At 46.8% G+C, this 17,320-nt stretch overlaps 7 protein-coding genes across 7 annotated transcripts; 3 read left to right on the top strand and 4 right to left on the bottom strand.

The window, feature by feature from the left end:
* Nucleotides 1-97: 97 nt before the first annotated feature.
* On the bottom strand, nucleotides 98-2,075 carry I302_100431 (uncharacterized protein; the record flags this gene model as incomplete). Its single annotated transcript, XM_065869077.1, has 12 exons — nucleotides 98-171; nucleotides 233-257; nucleotides 336-584; nucleotides 682-740; nucleotides 821-934; nucleotides 998-1,058; nucleotides 1,108-1,165; nucleotides 1,224-1,464; nucleotides 1,532-1,651; nucleotides 1,717-1,771; nucleotides 1,852-1,944; nucleotides 2,022-2,075. The coding sequence occupies 12 exons, from the start codon at nucleotides 2,073-2,075 to the stop codon at nucleotides 98-100; spliced, it is 1,203 nt and encodes a 400-aa protein (XP_065725149.1).
* Nucleotides 2,076-3,439: 1,364 nt separating this feature from the next.
* I302_100430 (uncharacterized protein) lies at nucleotides 3,440-5,486 on the top strand (the record flags this gene model as incomplete). Its single annotated transcript, XM_019190451.1, has 7 exons — nucleotides 3,440-3,604; nucleotides 3,669-3,752; nucleotides 3,825-4,036; nucleotides 4,114-4,627; nucleotides 4,695-5,034; nucleotides 5,114-5,359; nucleotides 5,434-5,486. The coding sequence occupies 7 exons, from the start codon at nucleotides 3,440-3,442 to the stop codon at nucleotides 5,484-5,486; spliced, it is 1,614 nt and encodes a 537-aa protein (XP_019047199.1).
* Nucleotides 5,487-5,619: 133 nt separating this feature from the next.
* On the bottom strand, nucleotides 5,620-6,378 carry I302_100429 (uncharacterized protein; the record flags this gene model as incomplete). Its single annotated transcript, XM_019190450.1, has 1 exon — nucleotides 5,620-6,378. The coding sequence occupies one exon, from the start codon at nucleotides 6,376-6,378 to the stop codon at nucleotides 5,620-5,622; it is 759 nt and encodes a 252-aa protein (XP_019047198.1).
* Nucleotides 6,379-7,250: 872 nt separating this feature from the next.
* On the bottom strand, nucleotides 7,251-7,664 carry I302_100428 (uncharacterized protein; the record flags this gene model as incomplete). The annotated part of the gene is made up of 1 exon (XM_019190449.1): nucleotides 7,251-7,664. One exon carries the CDS (start codon nucleotides 7,662-7,664, stop codon nucleotides 7,251-7,253), a length of 414 nt encoding a protein of 137 aa, XP_019047197.1.
* A 1,114-nt stretch (nucleotides 7,665-8,778) lies between these two features.
* Nucleotides 8,779-9,954, top strand: I302_100427 (uncharacterized protein; the record flags this gene model as incomplete). Its single annotated transcript, XM_019190448.1, has 2 exons — nucleotides 8,779-8,784; nucleotides 8,866-9,954. 2 exons carry the CDS (start codon nucleotides 8,779-8,781, stop codon nucleotides 9,952-9,954), a joined length of 1,095 nt encoding a protein of 364 aa, XP_019047196.1.
* Nucleotides 9,955-10,361: 407 nt separating this feature from the next.
* Nucleotides 10,362-14,024, bottom strand: I302_100426 (uncharacterized protein; the record flags this gene model as incomplete). Its single annotated transcript, XM_019190447.1, has 9 exons — nucleotides 10,362-10,532; nucleotides 10,618-12,063; nucleotides 12,124-12,354; nucleotides 12,411-12,727; nucleotides 12,782-13,062; nucleotides 13,137-13,393; nucleotides 13,448-13,772; nucleotides 13,834-13,903; nucleotides 13,967-14,024. 9 exons carry the CDS (start codon nucleotides 14,022-14,024, stop codon nucleotides 10,362-10,364), a joined length of 3,156 nt encoding a protein of 1,051 aa, XP_019047195.1.
* Nucleotides 14,025-14,920: 896 nt separating this feature from the next.
* Nucleotides 14,921-16,774, top strand: I302_100425 (uncharacterized protein; the record flags this gene model as incomplete). Its single annotated transcript, XM_019190446.1, has 4 exons — nucleotides 14,921-15,217; nucleotides 15,279-15,371; nucleotides 15,428-16,122; nucleotides 16,195-16,774. The coding sequence occupies 4 exons, from the start codon at nucleotides 14,921-14,923 to the stop codon at nucleotides 16,772-16,774; spliced, it is 1,665 nt and encodes a 554-aa protein (XP_019047194.1).
* Nucleotides 16,775-17,320: the final 546 nt, after the last annotated feature.

Genomic DNA, 17,320 nt, shown 5'->3' with positions numbered 1-17,320 from the left:
CAGATAGATCGAACGCATCTCGGTCCTAACCTGATTTCATGTACCAGTACATGGTCCTATCTCTACGGTCAAGTAGCATACAAACGTCTCATCAAGTTTATACCTGCGGGAACTCAACACTCGGTCCAGGGTTTGTAGTAGCTTGCGGCTTCGCTTTACTTTGAGGAATGCCTAGACAGTTTCGAACCAGTCGGCCTAATTAACAGTTGACATCGACGTGAGATACACTTACCAAAAGGTGTAGTCCAGTTCTGCAACTGTTCATTTCACACCATAAAGTCAGCCTACTCATCCTTAACGTGGACCGAGAGGGAGATGATATGATATGAACGTACAGGCGTCAACCTCCTAATCTTCCTTCCATCAGTCTCACCATCCCACGTAACCGGCGAATCATCGCCTTTAGCCAAAGCAATCCCCAAATCATCGTCCTCGTCCCACTGTCCACCTTCTCTCAGCAACGACATCAGGGTCTGGCTGGTACGTCTGTCGGGCGATGCGGGGTACCTGAATGGCGTAGAGGGTTGAGCTACCATGACTTGCTGTCGGTGGGGTGAGGTGTTGTAGTCTCTTGGGAGATATACCTAGTGTAGCGGGATATGTCAGATCCACGATTACCTGGTGTGATCGAATGAAGTGATGGGGTGGATCGATCAAGTAACTGGACAGTCGTGTATTTACCATCACCGATATGATATTGGCGAAGAAGTACGATGCGAAGCTGAGCTGATGTATGAGGTCTACATGATGCCCATGGGTGAGCAAACGCTCTGTGACCTTGCAGTTTCACGAGACAGACGGCCATATGGCGATCACTCACCAGCAGCGATATGATTCAGATTGACTCTCTTTTCCACTGTCAACGCATCTATCCCCAATGTAAGGATACAGGCGGTGAACAGAGCTCGGAAGAAGGTTCGGACTTTGTTTGCTTCTACAGCCTCTCAGGTTAAATCTTGCATATTGATATCCTTCAGGAGGTATTAGCGACACTCACGATGGTAGAAATGCAACCTCGATCTGACCTCCGGACCTGCACCTGACGATTTCTTCGTCAACTGTCAGTTTCAATAATGCACAATTACCGCGAAGACCACACACACTCACAACATCTTTTAAGAATTGGGGGAACTTGAATACCACCGTGGAAGCGGCCAAGCAGACTCTACAATTCCATATCACATTAACCTAATTGTCCGTTTCCGGAGGTAGCTAACACTTACACAGCCTCAATCGCACCTCCAGCAACGAACATCCTACCCATCTGCTTATCCATACTCTCAAACCCTATCCATCCAGTACAAGCAATAGCAATGGGGGTGATCATGCTGACCCCCACCCATGTGAAGAAGAAGGGTGATCTGAACCATGATTTACCGGTCCGAGGGCGGTGCAAAGCCCTCATCAGATGATACCAGTATAATCCCTCTTCGGCGTTTAGTGATACCTGAAGGGAGAATGAGACTACCAGCCAAAACCATCAGATACCAAAGCCTCCAAGCTGAATTGATGAGAAGAGACAGTTACGGACTGCAAACCCATATTGTCAAGGGTGTGTTGAGATCCTTGTACTTGTCTGTATACATCTGAGTGGGGATTGGCATAGGTCCCAATTGAGGTATATAGGTCCAGCCTAGTTGATACTTCACGTCTACACCATGAACTACAGTATCAGCTAGATTCCAGGCTCGACTGTCAGATAAACAGAACACGTACATGCCCACCCTGCACCCCAGATTAACATCCCTATCTCGCATGTCAGGAGCATCCACTATACGTTCGAGTGTCAGTTGGTCCATGGTCCCTCAACTGGAGTATATAATGCGGGATCGTATGGTATGCGAGACTCACGGTAAGTAACGCCCTGAACCACTCTTTCTTCCTCGGTATCAAGCATCTACATCCATCGAATTTGTACGCGTGGTGCAGGGTATATACCAGCGCCTGTCCCGATCAATCATCAGACTCGTGTCTGTCCGTTCCGTGACTGTCTGGGTATTATGATTTATGAGCAGACCCACCGTTCCAGATAAAATACAGACCAAGTTGGTATTGGTATCGCTTATTGTCGACATCTTTACCCTTCACCGTCTATCCTCTATACACCGTATCTCCACAAGATTGATGATTCTGGACCGAAAGCGTTGTTCAAACAAATTGAAGACAGTCTTGTTGTCAACCCGATTCAGATCCAGCGGGCAACGATTGCAAGCTATGTCAAACAGAGCAGCCTGGATGATTTAGATATGATTGAATGGTCAGATAGGTCAATATGCGTCGAATCACTTTCAATAATAAGATCGATTAATTGCAATCATCCTTGATTCAATGCACATCTCTCGTAGATTGATGAGTCGCGCCCATGGCTAGAACTCCTTTGTAGATTGATCTGTACTATACGACTACCGCCTTTTTGAACAAAGGATGTTCGATGAGATTGATTTACCCCTCGCTGAAGGCACTTGAAATTGTGACCATGGTACATGAACAATGTAGAAAGGCCTAAGTTGGAACTGGTACGACTAATCAGAAACATCTGGACACAGTCATATGTTGGTCTCCCTGAGTGCATGGGGTGTTTTAAAGATGACATGTACCGGTTGAAGTGGAATCAGACTCTATAATCGGGTTGAGGAGGAACAATAGCATCACCATCCTATCTACTGCTTCAGCTCACCGAGCGACTACTCCGAATACCGCTACGCCATTGGTCCTCTTTTGCCATCGCCCGACGAATTGTCTGGTACAGAGTGTGCAATCAACCGAAGATTACCGTCCTCCCCCATCCGAGAAATCCCGTTAGCGTTGTTCGTGTGTGTAACGTTTATGAAGCTTGTCTGCTTACAGTAAACACATGTCGTGACAAACATCAAACCCGAAAGACATCAAGGGGCAAGAGGTACAACCGATATCAATGACGTCGATGTCGACTCGCTTACCTTGGCTCCGCATTTCGCCCCTCCAGCAAAAATGGCTCCGCTCTAACTCAGCACCCTTCTCCAACTTTTAGCTTGCAACCTCAATCAGGCAGAAGCACCGAAGATTTTGCGAGGGTCAGGGTTTAAACGAACGAAATGAATTTCTATTATTAATGGGGCCAAGCGAACCCTGAACAAACTTCTCACGCCTCCGCCATTCATCCCTTGACTTGCCGCCGGTGCCGCTAATACTTGGATGACGTGAGGCAAAATTGCATGTTATCCATATACACCTATACAAGACATTGGAAAATCGTGAGACATCTGACTGTGAAGGATCGGACCGTCGTCCGATGGTATGTGTATATAATGGGTCGATTACAGATACGAGTAATGCACCAGTTCTTCTTTCCCTTCTTGATTTCCCCACCAAAACCCCATACTATATCAACGAAGTTGACCGTCGATCAAAGAAAAGTAATCTGAATATCTATATCGTTCATTGAACAAGGCAAGACGCTATGTCCGGAATCAAAGTGGAAGATAAGCCTGAAGTCTCCCATGTGGAAGATGGCGATGAACATCTCAGACAGGAGGGCGCACACCATACGACCAATCAGGTGAAACATGGGGATCAAGCGTTGAAGTACCTAGGTGATGAGAGAGTTGAAGTGACAGAAGAGGATGTGAGTGGTTCAACACACAAATCAAATATCATGAGCTCTTGCTGATGGATGATTTTAATTGTAGAACGTCAGAATTAGACGAAAGACCGATAAGAGGATTCTGAGTATCCTCATCTGGGTTTATTTCTTACAGATTCTCGATAAGACTGTGAGTCCCCCTTCACACTGATATGATCGCGATGTACATTGGGATCTTAATGCTGATATTCCGTTTACACAGGTTCTCGGATATGGTAATACCTTTGGAATGTCAAAGGACACCGGTCTAGTAGGAAACCAATACTCAGTCCTAGGATCTGTCAACGCGATCGTTCAATTGGCTTGGCAACCATTCTCATCGTATCTTTTGGTCAAGGTCCCCGCTAGAATCTTGATGCCAGTCATGATCTTTGGTTGGGGTGCCGCTCAAGCTTGTATGGCTGCTGCTCATAAGTAAGTCATACTCTTACACCTACCCTATCAAACCTGCGTTATCAATCATCAGTCACTGATCCTCCATCCATTATTAGCTTCCGCGGTCTCATGGCATGTCGAGCGCTATTAGGTCTCTTCGAAGCAGGTTGTCTCCCCCTTTTCTCCATCATGACTGCTCAATGGTATCGACGTTCCGAGCAGCCAATCAGAGTAGCAGCATGGTACTCTACCAACGGGCTCGCCACCATCGTCGCCGCCTTACTATCCTTCGGTCTGGGACATATCGACAGCGAAAGAATCGCAGGATGGCAAGTCATTTTCATGGTTTGTGGAATCATCACTGTCCTCTCAGCACCTGTGGTGTACTACTCTATCGACTCGGATATCTCCAAAGCTAGGTTCTTCACCGAGGAGGAGAAGGCTCAATGTATCGAGAGACTGAGGGCCAACCAGACTGGAACGGGATCGAACGAGTTCAAGTGGTCTCATGCTTGGGAATTGGCGTATGATATTAAGTCTTGGATGTTCCTCGCTATGACCCTTTTGCTCAACGTCGGAGCGGCCGTTACCACCTATTTCGGACCAAGTTTATTGGGTCAATTCGGATTTGTAAGTCCTCGATATTGAACGCCTTCTTCTCGCTTAGGGCAATGCTGATACGACCCTATGGCATCAGGACAAATACATCACCGCCCTCCTCAACATGCCCTTTGGATTCCTCCAATTCCTAGCAATCCTCAGTGGATGTTACGCCGCTCAGAAATTCAAGTTGAAATCTGCCGTTACCGCAGTCTATGTTATCCCAGTCATTGTCGGTCTGGTACTTCTCTATGTGGAAGGTACAGCCACAGTGTTCAGGATTGGTCCAGCCATGGTCGGATATTATTTGTTGTCTTTCTTATTTGGGGGAAACCCAATTATCGTCTCTTGGATGGTCGCCAACACCGCCGGGCAAACTAAGAAAGCGCTGATGATGTCTGTATATAACGCTGGTTCGGCAGCTGGTAACATTATCGGTGAGCCACAGTCTTCCTCTCGCATGCTCACTCTAGACTACAGAGAACGTTAATATTGATACCTGTCATTGTTTATTAGGTCCATTGCTTTTCGAAGAACAGGATAAACCCCACTACATACCAGGAATCAAAGCTGTTCTTGGTATTTTCTGTGCGCTCCTCGCTGTGATTGGATTCGAAGTTATCATTCTGTTCTTCATGAACAAGCAGAGACAGCGACAGAGAGTCGCAGTGGGTAAACCAAGATACATCAAGGATACCTCCATGTCTACCACTTATCAAGCTTATGGGGCGGATGATCCTGAAGGTATATTGGGTCAGAATGGTAGGTCCACTGTCCTCCTCTCGTTACACACTCCTAGCTCATGGGGAGGGTGCTGATCAAGAGATGATATGTAGCTTTACTCGATATGACCGATTTCAAGAACGAGGAGTTCGTATATGTATATTAGATCCGAACACTGTATGGACTAGATGAAGAAACGTAACGTAAGAAGCAAAACCAACAATAATTTGTAGAGAACTAGATCAAGTGAGATATCTTTATACAATGCATGAAGTCAAGTACAGTACGATCCACCAAATCTAAGCTCTCTCACTCCCAAGCCCAGGCTCGATCTCACTTGGCTCCAGAACATCTCTGGCATCCTTCGTTCTGACGTATTTCTCCGCACTCACAAGTCTGATCTTCTGAAAATGGGGTTCCCCCTCCTCCACCACCATCTCCCGAACCCTGATCTCCTCGACCTCACTCCCATCCCATGCCTCTTCGTCCCACATCTGACTCATATGGCGTAGATCCATGATGAACGGATCCCTGATCTTATCCAGTATATCTGATGGTTCGACTAAAACAGGTTTCCCAGCTCTTTTGGTGGGATGCCAATACTCGCAGAGGACTTTATCGATGTTGATTATTTGTATGGCCGATAAATCTATATCCTCGTTCTGACACAACCTCCGCAAGGTGGCAGATGCGAAGTTTGTCAGATTCAATCTTGCTTCCGACGTATCTGCACCGTCTGGCATAATGATGAGAGTGATATCCTTAAGATTGGGTAGCTCGTTGATAGATCGATAATGATAGGTTGAATACCAATTGTTTTTGAGATTCGTACAGATCAATGTGAGACGTTCGATCGACCACAGGAATTCTGCCATACTCTCACTTGTCCTTTTGGATCTCACCAATCCCAGATTGAGATTATACACGTTCACACCGCCAAGTGCCAGATGTCTGGGTCTACATGTATGAATGATCCGACATAGGCCCTGATGGTGGAAACAATCCTCTCCACTGGCGGGATCTCGATAATCCAATGTACAAAGGTTCAATCTGATCATGTTTAAGTCTGTTCTTGGAAAACTCATGTTCTTCTTATCTTGTTGACAGAGTCCTCTGGCATGTGGATGTATCTCTAGACTTTGGCAGGATCGGAGTAATTTGTGTTTCCTGGTATATCTAATCTTCTTCGAAGATTGATTAGACCTTTTGGTGAAGTGATCTGCAAAGACCCGGTGAGGAGTGGAGTGGAAGTCTATGGTGAGGCGTTGGTATAGGATCGAGCCTGCTATATCTTGGAATTGCTGATTGACTCGAAGACATACTGCGAGAGATGGTCGATCGTTCTTTTGTAGATGATGGAAGATGATCAAGAGGAGTTCGAGGGGGAGAGGCAGCGTCCGACGTGGGAGTGGGATTCGAGTTGTTTCAGGCTGACACTGTGAACCCAATAATCGTATTTAGCATGAAGATCGCTTAGCAGACTTACGAGATCTTACGATGTCAATATTTCCCCTTGGTCGAATTCCTTGTGATACCATTGTGGTCTTCAATGTATTGGGTGTTCTCTGTGTTCCGATAGGAGGTAAGGCAAGGATCTTGTGCAAGGTCTTGTCTGTCAGTGGTCATGGAAAAAAGATCAGGCGGAGTGAACTAAGGTCGAAGCAATGTGTAGAGGCTTCAGAGGAAGAGGGTTCTGTCATTTCGTCATTGCTTGTACGTATCCCGCCTGTCGTACGTGAGTCATATATATATTATACATGCGGATGTAAGACTTGTGTGATCATATATATTCGAGGTCACCTGTACATCGCGCACTAATCTTTCCTCGTCCTCTTGAAGCTGGAGTTGTCTAATGTATCAGCTTCGGCGCTACAGCACTTAGTCATCCGAGATCGACGTGCTCACCTCTCTACCTACAGTATTCATACTTCTACAGCCACGGTCTAATCTTTTCGTCATCAATAACCCCTTTCCATCGGCCTGAATCTATGAAATCCCTCATGCTTGTAAAGGTTATGTTTTTAAACTTCTCTCCTCCATCCTCCTTAATTTTCGCAGCCGCCATTTCCCGATTTCCACCGTTTTTTGACGATAAAGCACTAATTCTCGGCAGATCTTGCATCATCAAGTTCTTCAGCATAGCGAGCATACCATTCTTGTCTATGGGCCGGGCGGAGGTATCTTGGGCGAGACAAGAGCAGTCGAGGTTGATTATGTGGATTGGGATCTTGGGTAAAGTAAGAATGTAATTCGACAATCTTGAGACTCCAATGATAAGCTCATGGCGATATACCTGGCTCTCTTCAGCGCTATTAGGTCTGATCGGCTCGTTGGGTGAGGTCATGATGAAATATGCACTCTTGATATCCTTGGATGCTGTCCCAAAAGGCAACTCAGTGGTTTTGAGCGTCATCAGAGTATGGAAAGTGACGTAGAGGTTGTCGACCGTACTGATAAATGGGGAACTGTCGACGAGGCATCCCGGGAAGCGATCCAGGTGATCAATCCCGTGTATGACGAGACTTTGAGGATTCATCGACTCGATCAAAGGACAAATCCGAAAGGTGCGGCGACTCCTGTGGATATCGTCCCGTCTTTCCGCGAATCTAATTTGAAGGATCCTGAGTTTGGGAAACTTCAGTATGCTCTTTTGGCATGATATCCCGTCATGAGGATTCAGTGTGATGATTTCTGCATGTGTCAATAACCTTCTTTTTCTAGTGTGAGGATTGACTCTTCCGTTGGCGGTGATAGAATTCGGTGAGTGATCGGCCGTTGAGTCGGGAGAACCGCCGGGAGTGAGAATTATGTATTTGTAAAGGATGGGACCAGCGATGCTGAGGAAGTGCTTTGAGACTGTGAGACATGTCACCAGGTCTGCTCGGTTGGTGCGATTCAGGAGGGTGAAGATTTCGATGAGAATGTCGTCTGATAAAGGGGTCATGTTGGAATGGATGATGTAAGGTGTGTTCGAGAAGGCAATCACATTTGCAAGAGCAGAGTTGATTCAATGGTTGATTGTATGTATGGAAATGGAGCTGGAGATGGGAATGAAAGACAAGTTTATAGTATCTTAAGAGGCAGATGCATAGGATAACAGCACCTTATCGTCAAAGTGGATCCACTTCTCATGCATTAGATCACTCGTACATATCATATCATATGATATGATCCACTATCAAAGGCTTGGCATCAGGGTTCAAGGGGGTCTGTGTGTGGTTGTCTATTATACAGTAATGTGGCACCATGGTCTGTGTGGGTGAGTGGATGAGTAGTTGAGTGGGTGATTGATTGATTGATGGTAATATAGTGTGGTTGACGTCAACCACACACAATGACACCGTCATTCACAACTTTGACTTCTGCACCCGTTATCACTTCTTGACGTTTTATCGTTCAACCCACACCTATCGTCCTCATTCTAGAACCGTCTTCGACATCCAACAGTCTTAGCAGTCATGCCAGTGAGGTAACGTCCGACACTGGCGGCCGTAGGGTCATCTTCACAAAGAATGGCTGAGCTGATTTGCACCGTCATCTCATAGCCCAAGAAAGTAGCAAGCAGCTCAACTCCCAAGCTCCCACTCCCCACCGAGATCCTCTCCCTCGTCTTTACCTACCTCCTCCATGACGATCGAAGCTCTCTTGCACAATGCTGCAGGGTATCCCATGCCATGTTCAGCATCGCCGCCCCCATCCTCTACCAGCATGTCTACGTATCATCCATCCCCGCCATCGACTCTCGAAGCGACCATCCACCCGACCGATTCACAGCTACAGGTAAAGAAAAGACCAGTACTCGAAAGAAGAAGTTGCTCAAGAACGCTCAAGTGGTCACTATCGATTTCCATCACGCTACATGGTGCGGTAATAAGTCTTTCAAGTATCCTAAACTCGATACACTAGTACTGCGATTATGCATCAACGGACTTGGACCGGTCCTCCACGCTTTCGATATTTTGGAGAAACAATGCAGTCTTGCCAAATGCCTCGAACCCAGGAAATTGGTTTTGGAGAACGCTTGTTTCCCCAACACCTCAAGTGATATGTTGGGTGTACCATTCAAATTATTCGAGAAAGCCGAACAAATCACATTTATCGCTACTCTTACCACCATCCAGCCTGGTGGTGGTGCGGGTGGGTTCCCGAAAGATCAAAGCAAACTGAAGAAGGTGGTATGGATCTTCCTTACCCCTAACCCCGCTACCAAATGGACTCCTGGTACTCAAGGTGTAATGGGGAGAAACAACCGAAGTGTCGATTTCGATATGATGACTTTCGCCCATGTTGTTAGATCATTTGATGATGTTCCTTTTTACATTGTCAATGCCGGTGGTATCGATCATAATTATGTCGGTCTGAAAGAGTGGAATGAAACCCTTGTTCAAGAGAAATTCGCTTCGACTCTGAAGACCATGATCATTCAAGGTGGATTTCGAAGACCGTATTATCTCGGTCAATCAGAGCCTAATCAAGATCAAGAACAAGAAGATATAAGAAAGGAGCAAGAAGAAGAGCAAGTATCGATGAAAATATGGGAGAATGTCAAGATGTTGACTATGAAAGAATACCTTCAAAATCACAATTGGACCGGTGAATTTGAATGCGAGGAAGCCAAGCTCTGGCTCGCTTAGTTGGGATAGGTTGACTCTTGAACGTACCATTTCTGTAAGTGATCTCGTGGCTATGCTTTCGATTCTGGGAATTTGTTCGCTAACAATCTTCTTCAACAGTCCATGTGTCTACCACTCCCCTTCTTCGGTAAATTCGCATCCCCGGTATTAATAACGTTCACGTCGATGAGAACGACCCAAAGAGTACATGTCAGTCGAATTGACTTATAGTTAGTAATCACAAGACCAAGTAATTAGTCCATGTCCAAGCATTTTCATGCATCCGATAAAAATGTATTACAACTCCTATCCTAATACCAGACGTTTCGCATTCCGACCCAAGAGGTATGGTATATAAGAACCGTAACAAGATATCCGATTGCCCAACTAACTACTACAATTGACGAACTCTACTGAACAACACTTAATTACTGTAAGAAACCCGAAGACTTCCACTGCTTAACCCAAAGCGCTACGATATCCGAGTCGATAGCTTTGACATCTTGCTTCATCGTAGGCGAGGAAGCTTCCACTTGATCGACCCTGAATTCCATATGAGGTCGTTCAGTCTTGTTTCCAATTCGATTTTGATAGAAGTTCTAATGGAGTAACGATTCTCACGTCAGCTCAATTCCAATCAAGCACTCATAATGGCAGACGGAAGACAGAGGAAGAATTACTCACCAATAATTTGTAAGTTGGATTAGCCGTGACATCCGAATTCGACTTCGCCAAATTCTCCAACCATGTATGCCTATCTACCGCTTCAAATTTCAATCCGCCCTTCTTCAGTCCTTCGAGTATATCACTCCAACTTGCCAAGTGGGCGTTGAGTACATGGTACACACTACCAGAAGAGGGTCGAGCAGTATTGAGATTGTTAAGCACAATCTCAGAGATAGTCTGACCAGCTTGATCAACAGGTAACCAAGATGGTTTCTCCTCGAGGAAAGGTAACGTTCCGGTGGTATTGGCAGACTTGAACATCAATGGCCAAGCCTCCGTCTCGTTCCATACTCCATATTCAGTATCTCCAGCCAACTGACCGATCCTCAATACTCCTACTCTCCCTTCGGTCTCTCTCGATGCACGCTCCATTATTTTCTCGACCACCCATTTAGATCGCCCATATCCCATTCCACCAGCTGTGATAGGTGAATCGGGGAAGTCCTCCGACACAACGGGATCGGATCGACCCTGTCTTGTACCCACCGAGGAAGAGAAGAAGAAGGCCGGTTTGATCTTTCTGGGAGATTTCAAAGTTAGGTTGAGCAAGTTGACAGCTCCTCCGATGTGCTCGTCGAATGAGTTGATGGAAAGGACAAAGTTGACTGGCCAGGCGTTGTGGATGATAGCGGTGGATTGGAGTCTAAGGAGATCGTATTGTTCGGGTGCGAGACCGAGATCGGGCTTGTTGACGTCAGAAGCGAAAGAGATGATCTTTGATTGAGCCTCGGGAGAAAGTTTCCTCAATCGTTGAGATAGGGAGTCCTGTACTCTCTTGAGGGAATCTTCATGAGATTTGGCTCGGGAGAGACAAATGACCTTGGCTACCTCTGGTCTTCTAACCAGTTGATCTAAGATATGAGCACCCAACGAACCAGTAGCTCCGGTGAGAACGATGACTTCGCCTGAATGGCCGTTGATCTGAGCATCGGCTGGACCAGAGGATGAAGCGTCGCTCTTGTAAAGTTGAGAAGCATATCGATCGACCATCTCCAGCATTGTCTTATGAGCGACTTCAGGTGAGTTACTGGCATCTTGGCCTGATTTGACGGATAGCAAGTAGTCGGCAAGGGCAGATACAGAAGGATGTTCGTAAACGATGTTCTGACCGAGATTGACATTTTCACCAAGCTCAAGGGATTTGGTAATTACGTTTCTAACTCTGGTAGCTTGGAGGGAGTCCACACCATAAGCGAAAAGATCGGTGGTGGGGGACAAACCGGCAGAGGCCTTTTCACCAAGTGCGGTGAGGATAGTCTCGGTGAGGAAAGCTTCCATCTCTGCTTTATCGGAGATGTCTTTCTTGGGCTGACCGGTACCATGCTCGAACCGCTCGTAGATTGCGTTGATGATATCACCGAACTTCTTGTAACAAGCAGGTCGAAGGATGGACATCTTGGTAGCCTATGATATGTATATGCGTGAGCATGTGAAGACCGCATTGCAGACCTAAGATGCACTTACAACTGGGATCTCGGTACCATAAGGAAGAATGTCGATCATCTCGGGTAAGATTCGAGAGTGGGTAGGAGCATTGGCATTCGCCTCGGACACGACAGGCCAGATGGCATCGATATAGGCCTTTTTGTCCTGAGCGAGATCTTTCCCTTGTTCGGATGGGAGGATCAAAGCACCAGTCTGAGGTCGAGCGTCACCGAAGACGATACACTCAGCAACCAAAGGCGAGTTTCCTCGCTGCAACATAGTAATCAGCAACATACCTTCACATCAACTACAAGAGGAAGACTTACGATAGCCAACTCGATCGGTACGGGGTTTGTCTTTTCACCCAAAGTCTGGGTAAGGGTATCATCCAATCTACCGATGTACTTGAACCAAGTCTTATGTTCTGGATGTTGAAGTACCAAATCCTTGGTACAGTATGCGCCGTCCTCTCTGTTACTCATGATCTTAGCTGGCCATCCATCCCTAACGACAACTTCGAAAGTATCCGATCCTTGGGGGATGAGCTCGAGGTACTTCTCAATAGGTCCTTCGGCTCTGAGCCAGTTCCAGGCCTTGTCGTTGACGTAGTCCGCTCGTCGGGAGGTCATGAGGGCACCGGTTTCTGAAATCAGATCAGCAGGTCAGCTTAATCATGCTGCGAAGACAAGGTACTTACCGGTAGTACCGTAGAAGGAGATGAGGTTTACACCTGCCTGTACCAATCTGTCACCCAGATCGTCAGGCACAGCAGCACCAGCGAACGAAACGGCTTCAAAGCTTGCTAAAGCCTCCACACCTTCTTCAGTCTCAGCGAGAAGCTTGAGCACGTAGGGGACAGCAAAGTGCTGTACGGGTGGGGTGGGGGAGTTTCGAATTATTCGGCAGATATTGGCTGAGGTGAGGGGAAGGTTGGGTGGCATAAGGGTGAACGTCTTTCCATGGTAGAAACATCGGAAGCTGCAATATCGAGTACTCCATTAACCTGTACTCAAGGACAGACGTAGGTATAGAAGTAGGCAAAATCGACTTACATCGAGAAATGACCGAAACCATGGAAAAGGGGTAGAGCGGAGAACCCAGTCTTGGGTAACGACTGAGCAGCATTGGCTATCAATCCGTAATGCGAGATGAATACTGGTTTTGGGAAACCTGTTGATCCGGATGAATGTAGCACCACACAAGTTCTCTTGGCTTCTTGCTCTGGCGTGAGTCTAGCAGGGTATTGAGGAATCTTGGCATCTCTTACGCCGCCAGGACCCCAAAGTGGATACCTCGTTTCGGGCAAGACCTACATCCATACCTCGTCAGTAATCATCTCTGATCGGAATAACAGACAACTCACTTCGAGTTCAACTCCCTCCTTCGCCAGCTGAGCCTGTGCCTCTTTGGCAGTCTGCTCGAATTTACTTCCATATATCAGATGCGAACTCTTCGTAGCTTTGCATAGATGCGCTACAGCTGCTGTAGAGTTGTTGACGGAAAGTAATAGAGCTGTCAGACCGAGTTTGGCAAGGGCAATCTCCAACAGTGTTTCGTCAATGGCGGTGGATGTCAGGACCGCAATGACCCTCTCGGGAGGTATTTCTCCCGAAGGTACGGACGGCTGAATGTTGAGTTGAGCGTAGTGCGCCGCCAGCCTGTCTACTGCTCGAGCGATGTCTGAGAAGCTATATAGGAGCAGGTCAACACATGACTACGACAGTCTCTGAGGGACAGGTAGCGACTTACGTGAGGGTCATTAACTTCTCTCCAAACTCTGCAGCACCAGTATGTACGGCCGGTACATCTCCTTGTTGTTCTGCAAACCAAGCCAAGTCAGCCGAATATTCAAGTCGCGTGAGATGTAACGACTCTAACTTACCGGCTCTGAGCGTGATGAGCTCTGTTATTGACTGAGCATTGAAAGCAGGGGCGGGCATGATGTCTTGTAGCTCTCTCTGAAGTAGTGATGAGAGGATAACTTGTAATGTTGGAGGAACAGGGATTTACTGAGATGACGCTCGACAAGTATCTATATATTTGTGCGATGTGGGCTGTATCTAACGGCAGGATCGGATCATCCGGCTACATTCGGTCCCAGGTGGATAGGGTGGATCAAGTGGGTCTCCAAAAGTGGATACCTATCCATCTTATCGCAGTTGCTTAAATAAATAAGCATGAAGTAATATCCATCTTGTCTTTTCTTCCTAAAGGAGGAATATTTCAGCTGGAATCGGGTAAATCATCCTCTTTTCACCGATCATCCACATGGTTTAAGACGATCCATGAGAAAGTACGCCCGCCTCTTTAATGAATAGGTGGATATCACTACTCTCCTCTCCCTCCTGTCATGTACAATCCTCCTGATCATTTCGTTCCAACCCGGCTATGGATACGATCGGCAACTCACCATGTGCTTACGTTGAGAATTTACCCTAACACCGCCGGTTACATGTGTTATTTCTGGACATTTCCAAGACTTTCCTCTGTCCCTTCGCCTGATCGACGAAATGACGAAGTGAATCCCTGCCTACCCCGCATGCACAATTAGTGTTCGTCTGTAAGACAGCGAGGGACGGACCGTCGATACGGACCGTGCGATCGAGGTACCCCGGTGGACTCCATTTCGTTACCCCTCAGTTATATCGTAAATATCTGGGGCGATCAAGGTGGATGTCTTTATCTCTTGAGGTATATAACGCCCTCTCCCCTGTTCTCAAAGGACGAACCCTTCTTTCCCCAGAGCCATCACTCTAGTATATCGAGTGAAGATATACAAGTCCAACAACCACTTCACTTTCGTACCTACAGTACTTGACCATTTTGATAGCGCAAAATGGCGACTCGACACCATCACGAGGACGCGGCGGATTTCCTCCCTGCAGACCCTATGCCACCTACCAACTTCGATAAAGACCTCGAAGCTGGGAAAGGCACTACAGAGCATGTCGAAAATGCTTCGATCACCGAGAAACAGGGAGCAGAGCGAGACATCCACTACGACGGTGGTGATGAGGCAGATAAACCACGAACTGGTCTACGAAAATTGCTCCGACGAAACCCTTCCATGGATTTTATGAGGGAAGTGGCCGAGGCGAACGAGACTGAACTTGACCCCTATGAAGTGAAAAGGGTAAGTCGACTTAGCATATCATACACTTATGTGACCCGTACTAACGTTTGTGTTTTGCCAGGTTGAACGAAAGATCTACTGGCTTATCGTACCTGCTTTATTCATCGATTATATCTTCTACTACGTTGACAAGACCACCCTATCCTACGCTGCTGTAAGTGCTATTGGTTTCATCCGAAGTAGCTCTAGTCCTGACGAATGCTCGTATAGCTCTTCGACTTCAAAAAGGATCTTCACCTCAAAGGAAACGACTACAACAATCTCTCCTCTATCTTCTACATCGGTTGGTTAGTGTGGGCCATCCCCGGAAACCTGTTACTGGCTAAATTCCCTTTGGCAAAATACCTCTCAATCAACATCTTCCTGTGGGGAGTATTCCTGATGGTTCAAGCTTCTTCCAAAGATAATGGCGATATGGTTGCCTTCCGATTCGTCTCAGGGATGTTCGAAGCGGTCGCCGATCCCTGTTTCGTAGCTATCACGGGAATGTGGTTCACCCGAAGACAACAGCCAACAGTCATTGGATACTGGTACGCCGGTAATGGTGTTGGTATTGCCCTAGGTGGATTGATAGGATACGGTATCGGTCATATTGGTGGTTCCCTCGCTTCGTGGAGATACGAATTCCTCATCATCGGAGCGGTCTGTTCACTCTGGGCAATCGTCATGGGTATTCTGATTCCCGATGCTCCCCACACGGCTAAGTGGTTGAATCGACGAGAAGCGGTAGTGACCATGTCTAGAAAACGACATGACCACCACACCGTCGAGAAGAGACAGTTGAAGTGGGATCAGGTCATTGAGACTGTCAAAGATATCAAGATTTACTTGTACTTCCTCCTTGGCTTCTTCGCCAACGTCCCTAACGGTGCTACTTCAAACTTCGGTACTCTCGTCATCAAAGGGTGAGTTCCCTTCTCCATATCGCTTTATCATGTAGCCCAAAGCAGGTGCTGATCATGTCGTATTCAATACAGATTCGGTTTCTCCACCCTCAACGTCACCCTTCTGCAAATCCCTTACGGCACCTTCATCGCCCTCATGATCCTCATGGCCATCTTCGTGAACCACAAGACCCACCACCTCAACATCCGAACCCTCCTCATGGCAGGTGTGACATGCCTGACCGTTCTCGGATTCGCCCTCATGGCCTTCGCAAAGGGTATCGCACCAAGATTGATCGGATACTACCTCACTGGCTCTTCCAATGCCGTCTTCGTCCTGGCCTTGTCGCTGGTCAGTGGAAATGTCGGAGGTACCACTAAGAAGGTCCTTGCTTCCGCTGCTATCTTCCTGGGAGTAGCCGTAGGAAACATCGTCGGACCATACTCCTTCTTAGCCTCCGAGGCACCAGTCTACCGAACAGGTATCATCGTCTGTATGGCCTCTCGAGCGGCGGAGATTCTGGTCATCCTCGGATTGAGGTTCTGCTTCATCATCCCCAACAGGAATAGGGACAAGAAGTTCAACGAGGGCGACGAGAGCTATAACCCTGATGTGCAAGTTTTCGTCGATCTCACAGACAAGCAGAACTTGCACTTCAGATATGTCGCTTAGGCTTTCGGGAGAATGAACAAGGTTATTATGTATGTCGAAGATTAGTATTTTGGTGTGAATGTCATGTCAGATTATTGGTGGGATACAGTACTGTAAGAAGTAGATTTTACAAGAGATTAGAAGAAATTAGGTCAATTATGCAGTTTGGGTATTTATCTCGATGATATACATGTACAATTGAAACAATTGAAACAGTTCAGAAATGAACGAACAATCTCTGTTCGCACATGACTCACTTGTTGTTGAGTATACAATAGGAACGGGGTGGCCCTCTCTGTCATAAGTCACCTAGCCCATATAGTTTTTACATGTGCATAATCAGATTACGTATATGGAACGAAGTATTCAACTTGGACAGAAAATATTATGTGGCAAATTCACATTAACGGTAACGGATCATAGCTCTACGAGAATATCTCGGTGCACAGAGATCGACTCTAGAGTCAAGTTGGAAAAAGGAAGAGAGCCAACTGAAGAATATCTACCAAACGGTACCACGAGTACTATCCTACATGGCATACAGTAATGCCTCATTCGCATTGTTTG

Source organism: Kwoniella bestiolae, chromosome 1 (genome assembly GCF_000512585.2).
Source record: "Kwoniella bestiolae CBS 10118 chromosome 1, complete sequence".
NCBI lineage: Eukaryota > Fungi > Basidiomycota > Tremellomycetes > Tremellales > Cryptococcaceae > Kwoniella > Kwoniella bestiolae.
This window is presented reverse-complemented; position numbering and strand designations above follow the sequence as displayed.